At 36.4% G+C, this 18,558-nt stretch overlaps 1 protein-coding gene across 1 annotated transcript in view; it reads right to left on the reverse strand.

The window, feature by feature from the left end:
- Positions 1-345: 345 nt before the first annotated feature.
- CHSY3 (chondroitin sulfate synthase 3) overlaps positions 346-18,558 on the reverse strand; it is a 283,710-nt gene continuing 265,497 nt past the window's right edge. Inside the window, exon 3 of the mRNA XM_032336829.1 lies at positions 346-4,053. Within this exon, the coding sequence (XP_032192720.1) occupies positions 2,491-4,053 (1,563 nt within the window). The 3' untranslated portion in view covers positions 346-2,490. The remainder of the gene's footprint in view (positions 4,054-18,558) is intronic.

Here is an 18,558-nt window from a genome sequence, read left to right on the forward strand (position 1 = left end):
GTAAGCTGAACGGTGGATCATACAAGTTCATGGGGTCAGCTAGACCTTTGCTCATTGTCTACTACAACACCCCAACAACAGAGAGGCCTTAGGCTAGGGTGGAAAGGCAGGTGCTTCCAATTCGGATAACAGTTAACTGAAATCTCATGCCAAGAGTGTGAACTTGGGACATGTGACTTCATCGTTCATGGCCTCAGTTTCCACGTCTGTGGAACAAAGAAAATAATATCAATATCCTGAGAGCTGTTGTGAGGATTACATTTAAAAGGACAATGCAAGTAAAATGCACAGGATGGTAGTGAGCAGAGAGAAGCATGATCAGTAAGATGGAATTATTACTGGAGTAACACTTAAAACAGAACACCCACAGGTTTCCAAATAAGCTAATGGCAGGAACATACATCTAGATGGCTTCAGGTTGCATTTGTGTTGTATTACCCTTCGGCCTTACAGGGATTTGAAATAATAGACACTGAACAGATAGGAAAACACTCTTAATTTCACTAGTATAATTCCAATAAAGTTTCAGTCAGGAAATATTGCAGTGCCTGAAACAAAATGATAGGAAAACTTAATACAAAATTACAAAATACAATTTAAATGAACTTTCATTAATTTTAGGACAGTATGCAGGTAAGTAATTAAGTTCAGAGGAGCTTTCTGCATTTCCTTGTTTCATTAGTATAATTCACAAGTATTACAGAGAATGCCACTTCATCCCCAGGTGGTTGCCTCAAGACTTGGGCTGTTTTTCAGCTGTCATAAGTTAAAGGAAAGAGCAGCCCCTGATTTCTTTACTTTGTTAATGAAATCATTAATAATTATTACTTTGCAGTAGCTCTTCCCAAATGACTATTTTTACTGCATGTTAATATATTTACTGTTCAGGGGGAAAAAAAACTGTTAAGAGAGGTAAGCCACATAATGTAGGAAAAAAGCAAAGGTTTATGAAGGCCAAGAAAATATTAGAGCAGAGATCAATTCTGAATTGTTGGCCCTGTCAAGATTTTTAACGTCTAAAAGTGCCATCAATTCCTTTCTAATGAGTTTGACATTATTAAGATTATATGTTATAGTCAAGGAGAGTGCCATCACATTTGTCACAACATTAAGCAATTTTTTTTCTTTTTTTTTGAGGCTCCCCAAATGTCCTCACTAAAGGAGACCATTACCTTGTATAAAACCATCACGAAGGCAAATGCTGTATGGTTTCCTGGCAATCAGTTCCAAATAATGGTAGCAATTTACAACAACTTTCAAATAAAATTTGAAGCAAATTTTAGTCCTATTGTGTGAAAAAAGAAAATCAAAGTGCAGAACAGTATGTACAATCTGCTACATTTTGTGAAAACCCAACTTAACCCAAATTAAAGGCAGTTTCTGTCCTGTTCTTGCTTCAGTTTGATCACAAAGCTGAAGAGATTGAGGAAGAATGCTTCTCCTGGAATGTAAATTATTGAATAAAGAAACCACTCATTTTAATCAGTTGTGAAAGGCCAGGATTTAAAGCATAATAATACAAACAGTATGCCCATAATCCCTTATTAACTTTTCCAGTCTATATAGCAAGCACAGTTGGTGAGTATGACTGCTAAGAAATACATCAGATATGACTGAAAGGAAACAACACAACCTCTTCAGGGTTTTTGGAAAAGATTACTGTTATACCTGTGTTTTATTATAAATAACCAGGTTCTGTCATATTTTATCTTCTTGCCAGCAAATGAAGGACATCGTTTCATAAAGCTTCTAAAATGTACATGAATATTTAATTAAATCATATTTCCTTGAGAAAATAAAGTTCATTCGCATTTATAGCAGACAGTTGTGAGGAGTACATAATTGTCAGAAGACCAGGGTAGCCAGTACCGGTTGCTTGTGGAACAAAACTCCTCAATTTTTAAAACTTTTTTTTTTAAAAAATAAACATACAATCATAAGTGTTCATTTACTTTAAAAACTCTAAAGATGAAGAAAATTATTGTCTATATATTTAAGTCCTTGTATAAATTACAAAACTCAAGTTTATGTTACAGAGTCCCTTCCCCATAGGAAGCATAAAGCACTTTTGTGGTACCTTTCACCAGTAAATATTTGTATCACATTGAATTTAACAAACAAAATAAAAGTCGATATTGCATCTTTAAGCCCCAAGAGAACATTCTTCTAAGCTGTCTCTCATGTGGAATGAACTTCAAAAGTCATTTGATTGCCACAATTTAACTCAATCTCAAATAAAGATATATAAAAGTAAAAGAGAATTGACTTCAGTAGAAATCTGAAATATCAGTGAACTGCAGACTTTTCTTGCTTGAGGTCAACAAACACCCTTTGGAAGACAACCAAGAGTAGTTTAAGACCAGGATAACAAAATAAAATTATAACAATAATAATTATAATAATAAAAATAACAATAATAAAATAAAAATAACAACAACCAACAATGAGGTAAACTCCCCTTGAAAAAGGCAATAAGTGTTGCCTGGACTGTCAGGAGAGAGTTCGATTGTACCTGACACCCAGATGTTTTTCCAACCAGAGTTCAGCCAGTTGCATGGTGGACGCAAAAGTACTTGCCTTAGATCCTAAGCACATCTTATACTGCTTAGGATCCAAGTTAGGGTCACAATGAACTGGATGGAAAATATGCACCACTCCCACTTCTTGGCTTCTGAAAGGCCTTAAGCCAGATAGAATGACTTTATTGTAGAGATCGACATCTTCCAGTCCCCAGCCTTGTATTGAGGTATCAAATCCACCTGCACCCAGAAGATCACTTTTATAAATACAGGTAATTCCATACCCATAGTCTCTCCAAAATCCAGTCTTCTTTGAGAAGACAAAGTCATCATCAGTGGGAGGATTTCCTCCATTGGTTACCTTTGGGTCATACTGGCTAAAGATGATAGGGTAGTATACCTGTTGTCCCTGAATTGTATTATCTCTACACCGTTGGAGAAAGTCTCCTCTGAAGATCAAGTCAACATCACAAAATAGCAGCAAAGTATCATTGTCAAACTGGGAAGAAGCCATTTCAAGACCAAGACCTCTGGAAAACTCTCCCTTCATGGGGATCAAAGTAATTTCTGCTTTAGGGTAGCTGTTCTGATATTCTTTTATCAGCTCAATATGCTTGCTGGAATCTTGGCCAGAATCCCTACTGAAAAGGGTGATGACCAGCTTTACATTCTGCTTTGGAATAAGACAAGTTTTTTCAAAGTTGTCCATGAACCTTAAGAAAATGTCATACCTTCCAATGAGAGGAACAAGAATGTGTATTTTCTTTTCATTGTGCCCTCCCATTTCTTTGGGACCTTGAAAAGAAGATAGTATCTTTAAAGAATTAGATATAAAGGAGAATGACTGAGTGTCACTGTTAATACTCTCCACAAGACTATTGACATCTAGCTCTTCGGTTTCTCTGAAGAAAGGCCTGCTGAACAACTGCTGAAGATAAGCATGACGTCTCACTGGCACAGTTAGTTTCCTCCCCTTGTGTCTTTTATATAAGAGGAGTAAATCCAAAATGTACTCTACCCCATGCATGGGATCAACCCTGCGGTAGCCATATTGAATTTCCTTGAAGTCAATGAGGCGTCCCCTGCTCTTGGCATTTTCATTGATCATCTCCATCACCTGCAGGACCGTGTCGTCCAGGGCTGTTCTTAGGATGCTGTTGATGTTCTGTCGAGGAGGCTGGTTCTCAGATGCTGAGTAAAGGAGTTTGCCCGTCAGGAACTCCCATTCTATCACTTCATCTCTCTCCCGGGGCTGGAAATGGTTGAAAGACGGCATCACTCCCAGCTGCTGGTCCTCTTTACTCACCTCACTGTTACTGAGCTTGCTCATCAAAGCACTCTCCCGGTGGAGCTGGATGGTGCGGTAGCGGAGTTCAGAAATCTTGCGGCTAAGCATATAATTATGAAGCCTGTATTGGTAGGCAGGCCTTTTGTTGGGGTGAAGTGTTATGGCTGCATGGATTTTGCTATTGTGAAGGTCTTGGATATAACCCTTCCGATTATGTTCATAATTCTCATGGAACAGTTGTTGCATCTGAAAAGGAAAGGGAATCAAGATGTTAGAATAAATTTAAGAAGAAAGAAAGCAATAAGTGAAAACATTTAAATCAAAATATTTAATAGAAATTAGTTATGTGGTATTTCCTAACAAAAGTGACTTGTAAAATTTTTATTTAAATGACATTAAAATCTTTCTTTTGAAGATTTTGTTTGCTTATTATTTGACAGAGAGAGAGAGAGCAAGTGAACATGAGCAGGCAGAGAAGCAGGCAGAGGGAGAGGGAGAAGCAGGCTCCCCACTGAGCAGAGAGCCTGATGTGGGGCCAGATCTGAGGACCCCAGGATCATGACCTGAGCCAAAGGCATATGCTTAATCAACTGAGCCACCCAGGCGTCCCCGAAAATAGTTTTAAAATGTCAGGTTCATATGCTCAAATACTGCAAATCAACCTTCTGTTATATACAAATGCTGTATACTAACCACCAGCTGTGTATTTTGAAGTTTAGAACTTTATTCCTCTATTCCTTTTGAAATCAATTCAAAATATCAACAAAAGTAAAAATTGAATATACCCAAAACCCCATAAGGAATCATTGTGAGGGAGAGGCAGGGTGGATACAGCACTGGTTTCCCAAAATAGAAGGTTCATCCTAAGGAGTAAACCCCATGCCCTGTTGCTTGGAATGGCAATACAAGACCCAGAGAAGATGTAAGTTTTATTGAGCGTTCTGATGTATCATCTTTACAGAGTAAGTTCTTGTCAATGTAAGGTATAACAGAAATTATATTGATCTACATTACTGAACTAAAGGATCATGTCCTAAATTAGACATGCTTAACATTCTTAGGAGCCAGAAGGTTTGGCTACCAGTCCAGAACAAGTTCACTACTTCAGGTAGAAAGAAAATGAAGAAAAAATGTAAAGCTATGAGATCACACTACAAACTGCCAGCTGACTATTCCTTCTCTGTCAGATAGGAAACCTGCATCACACCCATTCAAGAGAAGACCAGTGGAAAAGGAGGAGGAAGAAGAAAAGGAGAACTACCAGCATCAGTAGCAACATGAGATATCTGAAGGTATACTGATAAGGAGGAAAAGAATATTGCAAATTTAAGAATATATATCCAAAGCAAGTAAAAATGATAGACAAATCAAATAAACAAAATAGAATCTCTATAAGAACTCAAGGAATATATACACGAGCTTAAGGAGAAATAAAACCAAAGATGGTCACATTACAAGAACCAAGAAATAGATTTGTGGAAAACACAGGAGGAAGAGACTTGAGAAAATTAAGCAAAATAATGGAAACATAAAAGAGAGGTTAAAAGTTGGGAGATATAGAGGTGCCTGGGTGGCTCAGTAAGTTAAGCATCTGAATCTTGACTTTGGCTCAGGCCATGATCTCAGGGTTGTGAGATAAAGACCTGTGCTGGGCTCCCCACTCAGTGGGGAGTCTGTGTGAGATTCTCTCTCTCCCTCTCTCTCTGCTCCTCCCCTCTGTGCTCTCTCTAATAAATAAATCTTTTTAAAAAATAGTTTGCAGATATAAATCTTTGTGTGTCTATGTGTGTATACACACAAATTACATATACACATAAATACATATCTTGATATGCATCCAAAAGCTTGAATATATATTCAGTACACATGGATATATATTAAAGAAGGTAAAATCACACATGTTAAACACATCTGAGGACCATATTTTCCTTATGATAAAAACAGATATTTATCTATGTGCAATGTGGCCAAGAGAAAAAAGATCAAAATAAATAAATAAAACCCACTTTTGCTGTAAGTAGGAAAAGAATGAATCATGTTACAACATATTCCATAGCAACATCAATGCTGAAAAACAGTGGAACACAGCTTAGGAAGACCCCAAGAAAGAAAATCAATGCCTAATTATTTTATATTCAATGAAGCAAGAGCCTACGTTGATTCTAACCAGGCTAGAGCTCAAGTTTTTTATAAAAATTAACTAGCTTCTAGTTAAGAATAGTGGTGATAAATTCTCTGTCAGTCCTCCCATCGAGAGGTGGAATCTATGCCCCTTTCTCTTGAATCTGAGTGATTCTGTCACTACTTCAACTAAGAGACCATACTAGAAATAACACTGTGCCAGTTTCCATACTGACAGCTTCCACTTCTTGTCTTTGGAACACCCACTCTACAGAAGGCAGCTGGGAAGTAATAATTCTGAGTTAATTTCCTTATTCTGGGCCAGGATCTTCAGGAAAATGTGGTATAGCACAACCTTGTTCCAACCTCAGACTCAGTGAAGTAGTTGTCAATCTCACTTTAGGAAAATAAGTTCCTTTTTATTTCTAATTTGCTAAGAACTTTTATCATGAATGGCATTTCAAGTTGATCAAAGGTTTTTTGTTTCTGTTTTTTTTTTCTGCATCCATGAGAAGCTTATGTGATACCTTTTTATTTCTGTTACATTGAATTACCAACTGAATTTCCGATATTAAACAACCACAACCATTGTATTTCCTGACTAAACACATCATGATCCTGTTATTTTGTTCTCTTTATATATGGCTGGAATATATTTGCAAATGTTTGTCTAAAATATACTGTGAAAAAATAATTCTTCTCAATTTGATGTATAGGTTCAATATAATTCAATACAAATCTCATCCTTATATAAAAGAGTAAGTTGCTCTTGATATTAACAGACTGATTCTAAAATTTATATAGAAATGAAAAGTCAAGGACATTCAAGACAATGTTAAAAAAAGTTATACCACAGATTAAAAAGTTATAGAAATTTAGACAGTATAATATTGGTATAAGGATAAACAAAACAACAACAACAACAAACCCAAAGGGCCAAAATAATCCACAAATAAACCCACACACAACTTAGACATCACTTGATTTATGACACATAAGACATTGGGGAGTGGAGAGAGGGTAGGTCTTTTCCATCAACAATGCAAGGTCAGTAAGGATATTCATGTGGAAAAAAGTCAAAACTGATCCTCTACCTCCCCACCAACCAAATCAATTCCAGATGGATTTTTGATAAATATAAAAGGTACAAAAATAAAATAAGCTTTCTAAAAGTTAACATAAGAAAATACCTGCATGACTTTTCATTAGGTATAGAATTCTAAAACATGACACAAGATACCAACCATAAAAACAGACTGATGAACTATATTAAAATTAATAACCGTTCCTCAAAAACACCACTAGAAGATTATAAAAGGTAAACTACAGAGTGGGAGAAGATATTTTTACCAGATCATACCAAAAAGGACTAATACCTAGAATATGCAATGAACCTATACAAATTAGTGAGGAAGAAGGACAAACCCAGCTGAAAATGGGGGAAAAAAAACAAAACAAACCAAAAAACCTGAATGGGCACTTCACAAAAGAGATTATGCAAATTCCCAATAAACACACAAAAGCATTCTGTAGGTCATTCATTATCAGGGTAATGCGATTTGCAGTCATAATGTGATAACATTACAGACCTATAAGAATGCCCAAACTAAACACATTGGTAATACACTGCCAGGATTTGGAACTCTCACAAATGAGTGATGAGGATGTAACTTGGTTCAGACACTTTGGTAAATTTATAACTAAAATGACCAATACATTCCCTATGACTCAGGATTTCTACTCTTAGACATATACCCAACATAAAAATATCCATACATACACCTCAAGTATATATATAAGAGTTTTCAAAGCAGCATTATTCAAAATAGACCTGACTAAAAGCAACCCAAGTGTGTATTAAGAGTTGCATAGATAAATAAATGTCCCATATTCATACAATAACAAATAACACATCAGTTAAAATAAATGAGTATTATAACAATGTGGAGAAATCTCACAATGAAACAAGACATATACAAAAGAATACATTTTGTTTGATTCTATTTACGAGGAATTCAGAAACAAATGAAGCTAACCTATGTTATTCACTGTTAGAATAGTAATAAAAATTCAAGAAGGTAGGTGGGGAGATCTAGAGTGGTGCTAATGTTCTATTTGTTGATGGAGATCATGGTGACATCTACACATTCGGTTTATGAACATTCATTGAACTATTGCTTCAGATATGTTTGTGTGTTATACTCCAATTAGTAGAAGGTTTTCTTTTGAAATTGTGATAAATATGTATATAGAGTCAGGTAGGTTTTCCTGATATGTATGTACATAGACATGTATGGATTTGTGGGTGGAGGAGTGGGAGGAGGAGGGACGAGAGAGACAGACAGAAAGAGACAGACAGAAAGAGGGAGGGAGAATCACAGAAGTTTTCCCAGAGAAGGTGACCTAAAAGGAGTAAGACCAGTACTACAGCAGATTCTTTATCTCTGGTTTTTCAACTGAGATACTGATTTTCAAATCACTATCAGAAGAATATAACGATAGATATTTAGAGAAAGATTTTGGACTTGATTCAAAGCACAGTAGTTCAACTGCATCCAATATTTTTTTCTCAAAATGTATGCTTATTTTTATTTAAAATTCTGTTTAATGATAAATCTAATTAAATCCACAATCTGCAGTGAGCTGGTATATCTCCATTTTTGTGGTATTATTATTTTTTACTAAAATTGCTTTCAATATTTTACTTTATATAATTTTCCATAAATTTTTATTTCTTCTTATGCAAGAAGGTAAAAAAATAGATCTCTGATTACATATAATTACTAATTATATCACCTGTAAAAGGTATTGGCTAAATGAAAATAACCTTTCTTTAAAAAAAAAAATTATTGAGGCATCTGGGTGGCTCAGTGGGTTAAATCCTCTGCTTTCAGCTCAGGTCATGATCCCAGGGTCCTAGGATCAAGCCCCACATCTGGTTCTCTGCTCAATGGGAAGCCTGCCTTCCCTTCTCTCTCCACCTGCCTCTCTGCCTGCTTGTGATCTCTGTCAAATAAATAAATAAAACCTTTAAAAAAAATTTACTTTTTTTTTTTTTTTGATGGGATCTTTGTCTGGTTTTGGGATCAAGGTGATGCTGGCCTCATAAAATGAGTTTAGAAGTTTTCCTTCCATTTCTATTTTTTGGAACAGTTTCAGGAGAATAGGAATTCGTTCTTTTTTAAATGTTTGGTAGAATTCCCCCGGGAAGCTGTCGGGGCACGTGCACCTGAATGTTTATAGCAGCAATGTCTACGATAGACTATGGAAAGAACCTAGATGTCCATCAATAGATGAATGGATAAAGAAGATTTTACACAATGGAATACTATGCAGCCATCAAAAGAAATCTTGCCATTTGCAACAACATGGATGGAACTAGAGGGTATCATGCTTAGCGAAATAAGTGAATCAGAGAAAGACAACTGTCATATGATCTCCCTGAAATGAGGAAGTGGAGTTGCAACATGGGGGCTTAAGGGGGTAGGAGAAGAATAAATGAAACAAGATGGGATTGGGAGGGAGACAAACCATAAATGACTCTTAATCTCATAAAACAAACTGAGGGTTGCTGGGGGGAGGGGGGGTTGGGAGAAGGAGGGTGGAGTTATGGACATTGGGGAGGGTATGTGCTATGGTGAGTGCTGTGAAGTGTGTAAACCTGGCGATTCACAGACCTGTACCCCGGGGATAAAAATATATGTTTATAAAAAATAAATAAAAAATGAAAAAAAAATTTTACTTGAGAGATAGACAGAGAGAGAGAGAGAAAGCACAAACAGGGGAGGAGAAGCAGATTCCCTGCTAAGCCGGGAAGCCCAACCTGCAGCTTGATTCCAGGATCCTGGGATCATGAGCTGAGTCGAAGGCAGACACTTAACTGACTGAGCAATCCAGGTGTCCCAAAACTATTTTTTCTTTAGGCATGCTTTACAGTACTAAGAAAAAGGGGGCAGTGCTAGAAACAAAGCTCAGAAGAAACTGTTCTTTAAATGCTATTAAAATGATGAATACTGCAAAATTTGATAAACTTAATATTACAAATAGTCATGGGGCAATCCTTGAAAACAGTGTATTCATACACATTCCAGGAAGTATAGTAATGATAGTAATGATGAAAACGTCTTGAATTTATGCCATGTTTTCTATGAAGAAACATAGAACATATCCAAATTTCCTATTTTTAAATGTAGGGAGGTCCAAACCATATAGCATAAATGTGAGAATGTTTAAGAGCCTGGGTATAAAGTCAGCCAGATCTGGATTTGAGTACCAGTTTACCATTTCCAAGCCATTTCATAGCCAATCTAAATCTCAGTCTCCTTATCTATAAAAGGAAAAATGTCAGCTACCACAATGTATATATGAATATTAAAATGTTGTTCTACAAGAAAAATATATATACAATGCTAAACATTGTGTCTGGCACATAGAAAACACTCAGTAAATGATAACGGCATATATAAGTTAACAGTTCCAAGATTTGCCAATCTCTCCCTGAGGCTGTTCTTTTTAGCTTGGAGTTTTTAGAGAAGGAGAATGGCACCCTTCCCTTGGCTTGCTTCATTTTTGCTTATCTCTGGAAATGCTTGGAAAGAGTTACAATTTGACTATATCCACTCAAGTGCTTTAATGTATCAAACATGCCATTGAGGCATCATCTCCTACCAAGAGAGCACAATATTTTACTAAAAGGAAGATAAATTATTATGGAAATTTCAGGAAACTGGGGTTAATGAAGATTAAGTGATTTAACTAGGGGTCAGGTGAGATATAAGCGATCACAACAACAACAACAACAACAACAACTAGACTAAGTAGCCAGTTTTTGAGACTTGTCACACTAAGTTTTGAAAGTAGCAAAATTGTTTTAAGAAAAGGTATAAAATTTACTTTCAAAATTATATTACCTTGTTTGAAATAATCCAGGACCTCTAATATAGGTGGACTTCTTCTTTACAGAACTTTCAATTGGTTTCATGCTCCTTCCAGAGATTTACAGCAGAAGGGGAAAAATCATTTCACACCAACAAAATCACGGCAACAATTAATATCAGTATGTCCTGACAGACCCCAGTGCTTCAACTGTTTCCACCCAAATCTCACTCTCTGATAAGAAAATTCCCTAAGAAGCTACAGAAAAATCTATTACAAAAATCAGAGAGCAAAACAGATGCCAAGAAATACATTATTATTAGTCTTCTACTATATTAAACTTCCATTTCCCCCTTAGATTTATTAGTAATGAAAATAAAACACAGATAACTTTTGGAATGATCATAGCCATGTCAATAAAGGACTTCCATTTCAGCAATTAAATCTCCAAAGAAACAGTAAGGGGTTGACTGCAAACAATCACAAAGTAACTTGTAGGGCAATGTAAAATTCTGAAAACTGGTTTGTTAATTGTTGTACAACTGTATAAATCTACTCAGTATTACTAAACTGTATATTTACAGGGGATACTTTGGTATAATGTAAATTATACCTCAATGTAAGACTCTTCTTAAAGATTTTATTTATTTATTTATTTGATAGACAGAGATCACAAGTAGGCAGAGAGGCAGGGAGAGAGAGAGGGGGAAGCAGGCTCCTTGCTGAGCGGAGAGCCCAACTCGGGGCTCGATCCCAGGACCCTGGGATCATGACCCAAGCCAAAGGCAGAGGCTTAACCCTCTGAGCTACCCAGGTGCCCCAGGACTCTTTTTAAAAGACAAAGGGAATGCTAAAAATAATATAGAGCAAACTCCATCCTTAAAAACAAAAAGACCAGAATAATACTTAGTCACCAAATATGTGTATGTTTTACAAAAGCTGATGAGGTTGAGCAGGGTCATCTGGAAGCAAGTGGGGACAAAAGGCCAAGCAGAGCAATGTCAGGGGCAAAAGGGCCCAAGGGACAGCAGATCTCAGAAATAACCAGGAAGAATACAGGGCCTGACCATGTAGGGTATAAAACCTATTCTGTGTATACAACTATGGATACAGGAGCTGAGGTGGTCTTGGAGGGCTAAATAAACCCGTGATGGAAATGTTTTGTTTCAGAGAAGAAGAGGCAGAGCTACAGAACTCAAAGAATTAAGTAGCTAGGCCATTTTTTCATAAATCGGGTTTAACCTGAGGCAGTAGAAAGGAACAAAGCCTTTTCTTTGTTGAAATCAACAAGCCTAGAACTGTGACAAACATCTCTGCCAGAATATGTCCATGTTGAAGAGCTTGTCCAGGGGAAAAGTACTTTTCCAGGAATAAGTAAGTTTTCTAAAAAAAAGGAACACAGTACATATTAACACAAAGTTTCTATAAGAAAAAAAGACCACATGAAAAACTAGCTTCTGCCCTCCCGTTCTGGCCCCAGAGAAAAATAGAAGCCATGGAACTGAGGGTAACATTTAAGCAAGTGTTTTAAAAACACAAGAAGCACTGTCCTCTTCCTTTGAAAACAACAAAGTAGAAACAAAATATCTCAAAGATGTGATGGGGAGATGAAATGTCAGTTCACAAAACTAAGAAATAAAGAAAGCTTAACAAATAAACTATCACAGACAGGAGAACAAAATCAGAATGAAAGGAAAAGAAGAGACATGGAAAGCTCAGTAAGGGGACAGACGAGATGTAAAGTAGGAAAGCTTAGGGGCACCCAGCTGGTTCAGTCACTGAAGCATGCAACTCTTGGTCTCAGGGTTCTGAGTTTGAGACCCACATTGGGTCAAGAGATGACTTAAAAAAAAATAAAATCTCAAAAAAAAAAAAAAAAAGTAGGAAAGCTTAAAGAAGTAGAATAGAGGGAGGCCTTGACGGCTCAGTCAGTTAAACATCTGACTCTTGATTTCAGCTCAGGTCATGATTTCAGCGTCTTGGGATGGAGTCCTGTGTGGGGCTCTGTGCTCAGCTTGGTGTCTGCCTGAGATTCTCTCTCTCTCGCTCTCTCTCTTGCTCCTCCCTCAGCCCCTCCCCCCGCTTGCCCTCTCATTCTCCTCTCCCTCTCCTTCTCTCAAGTAAATAAATATTTTAAAAAATGTTATAGAAATAAAGAGTTACAAAGGATTACAGAAATTAGAGTAATTAGAAGAGTACTGGGTATATAGTAACTGCTACTAATAAGGGTCATAATAATACGTATTGTTATTACTGTACTTAGTTTTTACTATTATTAGTATTGAATAAGTGAACAATTGAGGATGGCCTTAAGCCTTCCTTAAAAAAAATTCAAAATATACTCAGGGTAGCCATCATATGACCTCAGATTATGATCTAAAACTAAAAAGCTTAATTGTCTTTATGATGACTCTGTTGAAATGAAGGACAAATGAGAGGCCATGCCATTACTGGAAACCTGTTCATAAACAGCTTTCATGTTCTCTATCCAGAAAACAATTGCATCAATTATTCTCTATTAAGGAGAAAATGTCCTTACTTTGTTTGTGTAAAGAAGCTATTTCAATTTAGTGCAGGTTCTTTTGTTCTCCTTACACTACTTCATTTATTGTAAAAAGAAAGGATCTTCTAACTTAGAAAATTCTCTTTGAATCTTTTCTATATATGGGATTAAGGAGGATTTACAGAAAAAAAAAAGACGTTTCTATTCTAGGAACTACAGCCTGCAAATTAGAATAATTTATGAATGTGAACAAAAAATAATAAATCATTAAAGTACTGTAAAATATAATGGTAAATGTGTACCTAACGGTTGGGTAATTTGCTTTGCAAATATTTAAGCTCATTTTATTCTCTATGATTTAGCTATACAGTACTACGTAACTAAACGGGGAGTCTTATTACCCATAAAGCAAATGCCTAATGATCTTTCTTTTATTCTATAAAACCAGTAATATGAAGGTATAGGCACAAGAGTGAATTTTCAAATTAACACTATTATTTTCCCTCCATTATTTTCTTCAAATATTAATAGTTCATTATTATCTTCAAATATTAATAGTTAAGTTCTTAAGTATTTCCTACTTCTCTAGTGAAAATGCCATAATGAAAAACTGTACCTGGGGCGCCTGGCTGGCTCGGCTGGTGGAGCATGTTATTCTTCTCTTGGGGTTGTAAGTAGGAGCCCTATATTGTGTGTAGTTGTTACTTAAAAATAAAATCTTAAAAAACAAAACAAAACAAAATAAAACTGTACCTTATTCTAAATATTAAAGAGAAGAAATGAGTTTGGGAAAAAATATTGATCTAATAGTTTATAAAGTGAATGAGAAAAATGTTAAAGCAGTTTGAATAAGTTGTTGAATGCAAAGATCTAGTTTAAGTATGGTAAGAGATCCCCTTCCTCATATCATCTATATATGTTTATCATATAGAATTGAGATCGTAAAATAAACTTTTTTTTTTTTAAAGATTTTATTTATTTGTCAGAGAGAGGGAGAGAGAGCGAGCACAGGCAGACAGAATGGCAGGCAGAGGCAGAGGGAGAAGCAGGCTCCCTGCCGAGCAAGGAGCCCGATGTGGGACTCGATCCCAGAATGCTGGGATCATGACCTGAGCCGAAGGCAGCCGCTTAACCAACTGAGCCACCCAGACATCCCCGTAAAATAAACTCTTATTGCTACTAAGATTTATAAAAATAATAGCACCTTGGAAATAGCCACATCTAATCCACAAACTCTAAAATTTCTATGTCCAACATGTGATAAAATTGCATGGAACTAAGTGCACGTGTATGCACCTACCCACATATACCCACACACAAAAATAAATACAAGGAAAACTGGGGCAATCAGAATAAGATAAGTGGACTATATCAAAGTCAATATCCTGGTAGTGTTGTTTAACTACACTTTTGCAAGATTTTGCCACTAGGCAAACAGGTTAAGGGGTTCATGGGATTTCTTTGCAATACTTTTTTTTTTTTTTAAGATTTTATTTACTTATTTGAGAGAGAGAGAGGGACAGAGTGAGAGAGCATGAGAGGGGAGGTCAGAGGGAGAAGCAGACGCCCCATGGAGCTGGGAGCCTGACGTGGGACTTGATCCCAGGACTCTGGGATCATGACCTGAGCGGAAGGCAGTTGCTTAACTGACTGAGCCACCCAAGTGCCGCCCCCCCCCCTTTTTAATAGAAGAACACAAATCAGTAATTGTCTCAAAATAAAGAGTTTAATTAAAAATAACATAGAGGGATGCCTGGATGGTGCAGTCAGTTGAATGTCTGACTCTCAGTTTGGGCTCAGGCCATGATCTTGGGGTCATGGGATTGAGCCCCTTGACAGGCTCAGTGCAGAATTCTGCTCAGGACTCTTCTACATCTCTAAAATACATAAATCTTTAAAAAAAATGACAAGCAAAAAATTTAAAATAAAGTATTTTGTCTCATCTCTCTTTTTTTTAAAGAACTCACCCCCAAAGAATACTTTTTTAAAAAAATATTTATTTGAGACAAAGAGTGAGAAAGAGAGAGAGAGACAGCACAAGCAGGGGGAGTGGCAGGCAAAGGGAGAGGGAGAAGCAGGCTTCCCATTGAGCAAGAAGCCCCATGAGGAACTAGATCCTAGCACCCTGGCGTCATGATCTGAGCCAAAGGGAGATGCTTAACTGACTGAGCCACCCAGGCATCCCCATCCCAAAGAACTAAAAGCAGCAAGTAATGAAAACTTGGAGTCCAAAGGACACAGGTGTGATGTTGCCTTTTTTCCTTGGTAATCCCAATGTTCTCAATGAATCTGAATTTTTAAAAAATTGCTATCGTCAGTCTCATAGACTTTATGTTTATTTCATGAATTTCAGTTGCCTGAGGGTATCTGTGTTCTTGGATAGCCTCTAAAGTAACTTAAAAACCCTTAACACGTCTCTTCCTTTTGAAATACTGTCAAATGCTACAACATCGGTGAACCTTGAGGACATTATATTAAGTGAAATTAGCTAGTCACAAAAAGGCAAGTGTAAGTTTATGAGTCCACTTATATGAAGTCCTTAAAGAAGTCAGACTCATAGAAACAGAAAGAAGAATGATAGTTTCCAGGGGCTGGGGAGATGGTGAATGGAGAGTTGTGTAATGGGTATGGAGTTTCGTTTTTGCAAGAAGAAAAGTTCTAGAGATTTGATGTAAAACAATGTGAATATAGTTGACTATACTGAATTATATACTTAAACATAATAAAAAATGGTAAAAAAAATAAAACAAAACAACAAAACAAAACAAAACAAAAAACCCAACAACTTTGCTTTTTCTTTTATTTCACATGAGCTTCACCTTTCCTAAACAGGAATGCAAGTAACAGGGTAGCCAATTAATATACTTTGTTATAAATGGTTTACTCTGGATTAGCTTTACTCATGGGCAAGAACGTTCTCCTGACAGCAAACAATGATTCCCTTTGGCCATAGGTACACATCTGGCACAATTATAATTCTACAGAAAGAAAAGTGGACCTTGACACCCACACAAGGGCAGAGAAGTGATGATATAAGAAACACTGAATGCTGTAGATAGCAAAGAACACAGCACTGAGCTGTACCTAAGGCCAGATCACTCTCAGATTTCCCAGTTTCCAAGGACAGTGTTTCCTCTCCTGTTTCAGGTAGTTTAGCTTAACTTGCAACCCAAAGGATCCTGTCATAAATGATCTGATAAGTCTGTACCCTTTTAATTTCAGCTCATACTAATGCTGTATATGCTTTGCCTCTGTTTAATTAGCTAGTGGAATTGTCACTGAAATCCTATGGACAGTCTGTACCATTAAAACTGGAACTTCTCTTCCTGTTACATTTCATTTTGTTAGCTATTTTAGTTAAAACAACAACAACAACAACAAACCTGTCAGGCAACAGAGAAAATAGCTTCCAGATACTAACTCTTATATGTGATGAAGTTTTCTCAGCAGTATATACTCTCTACAGTTTAAAAATACTTCAGGAAACACTGAAAATAACCATGGGATATAGATTCCCCAGCAGGGAAATTCTGAACACATGCTTTCTAAAACAAATATCAAGGAGATTTAAATTCAGAAAGAAATCACTAAGGTAATGAGATGTCAGTTTATAATGACAGTAACCATTTCTTAGTTTATCATTTTTTAAAAATTTTATTCATTTTTCTTAAATAAACTCCATGCGTAACGTGGGGCTCAAACTCATGACCCCAAGATCAAGAGTCACTTGCTTTACCGACTTAGCCAGCCAGGCATGCCAATCATTTGTTAGTTTATTTTTTATTTATTTTTTTAAGATTTTATTTATTTATTTGACAGAGATCACAAGTAGGCAGAGAGGCAGGCAGAGAGAGAGAGGAGGAAGCAGGCTCCCTGCTGAGCAGAGAGCCTGATGTGGGGCTCGATCCCAGGACCCTGGGATCATGACCTGAGCCGAAGGCAGAGGCTTTAACCCTCTGAGTCACCCAGGCGCCCCTCATTTGTTAGTTTAAATAAATCCATAGATCTTAGTTAAATTACGTTGTTATAAATAAAAAACTACTACAATCAAAAACACAAAACTAAACTAATGATAATTGAACTTGACTGCTCATAAATTTGCCTGACTTAGACTGATGTTTCCACATTGAGGTAGGAATCATATATAGTTAAGATAATAGTGGACAACTGTTGAAACTTCATTCACTTCCCCTATAGATATTTTTAAAGTTTTGGTATAAACTGTCAAATAAATGTTTTGTATTTACTCTTTCCTTAAACGATTTGTTCTGCTCACAATTTGTTAGACAGAGGAGGCAAAGAGGAATTTCAAGGGGTTTTCGAGTTGCCGTTTTGCAAACATGCATACAACCTTCATTCATGTAACATCAACATAAGTTAACTACTCCCTTCACTGGTGATTTAATTGTCACATCATAACCAATAACAGACAATGGGAAGGAGGGAGGCTATAGCTCCCAAATTAGGCTTCGAAGACCTTTATAAAACAATATGTCAAGATAGTAGTTTCCATACGATTTTGAAAGACATAAACACAATTAATGAATGTATTGTATCCACTGGAGGAAATATACTGACTTCATGACGGCACTGACAATGCATAAAATTATACCTCACTTTCCAAACAAGAAAAGAGAAAAAGATCTACTTTTTAATTCATGGGTTTTATTACAGTTAGGAAAGCTTTTAAACTCCAAGGAGAGTCCTACTTAACTAAAGGTGATGAAGTTAAGGTCAAAGATCTTTCTTGTTTTTGCTGATTTTTTAATTTCCATTTTTCCAAACTCAAGCAACCAGTCATTTAACCTCATGAAAGATTTATCACAACTCTTTTAATTCTGCATGAATATCATGCCATCCCCTAATAGAGAAGGTAGAAGAATGGGGCAGATGAAGATTGGGGCTGTTAAAATAAAAAAAAAAACGAATATTGACAAGCCCTGAAAATTCCCTGAGCCAACAAAACGAGTTAGGCATACATACAAAATTTAATTTAGCTTATTGGGCAAGATTAACTTGATCTAGGTCATTTTTTACTTACACCCCTGTACATCATAAGCAACACTTGAACTGTTTCCCAAGGTTGATAGGAGATAACTACTGAGCAATTCCTTATCACTTAAAACAAACAAAAAAAAATCCTAATGTAATAATCAATCACTGAAAAATAAACAGTCACTGCCTTCCTACTCTCTAAGCAGCTTTATAAAAATCTACTCCGGAGCCTCTTCCTATGTTTTGGCTTGAGTGCT

Source organism: Mustela erminea, chromosome 3 (assembly GCF_009829155.1).
Source record: "Mustela erminea isolate mMusErm1 chromosome 3, mMusErm1.Pri, whole genome shotgun sequence".
NCBI lineage: Eukaryota > Metazoa > Chordata > Mammalia > Carnivora > Mustelidae > Mustela > Mustela erminea.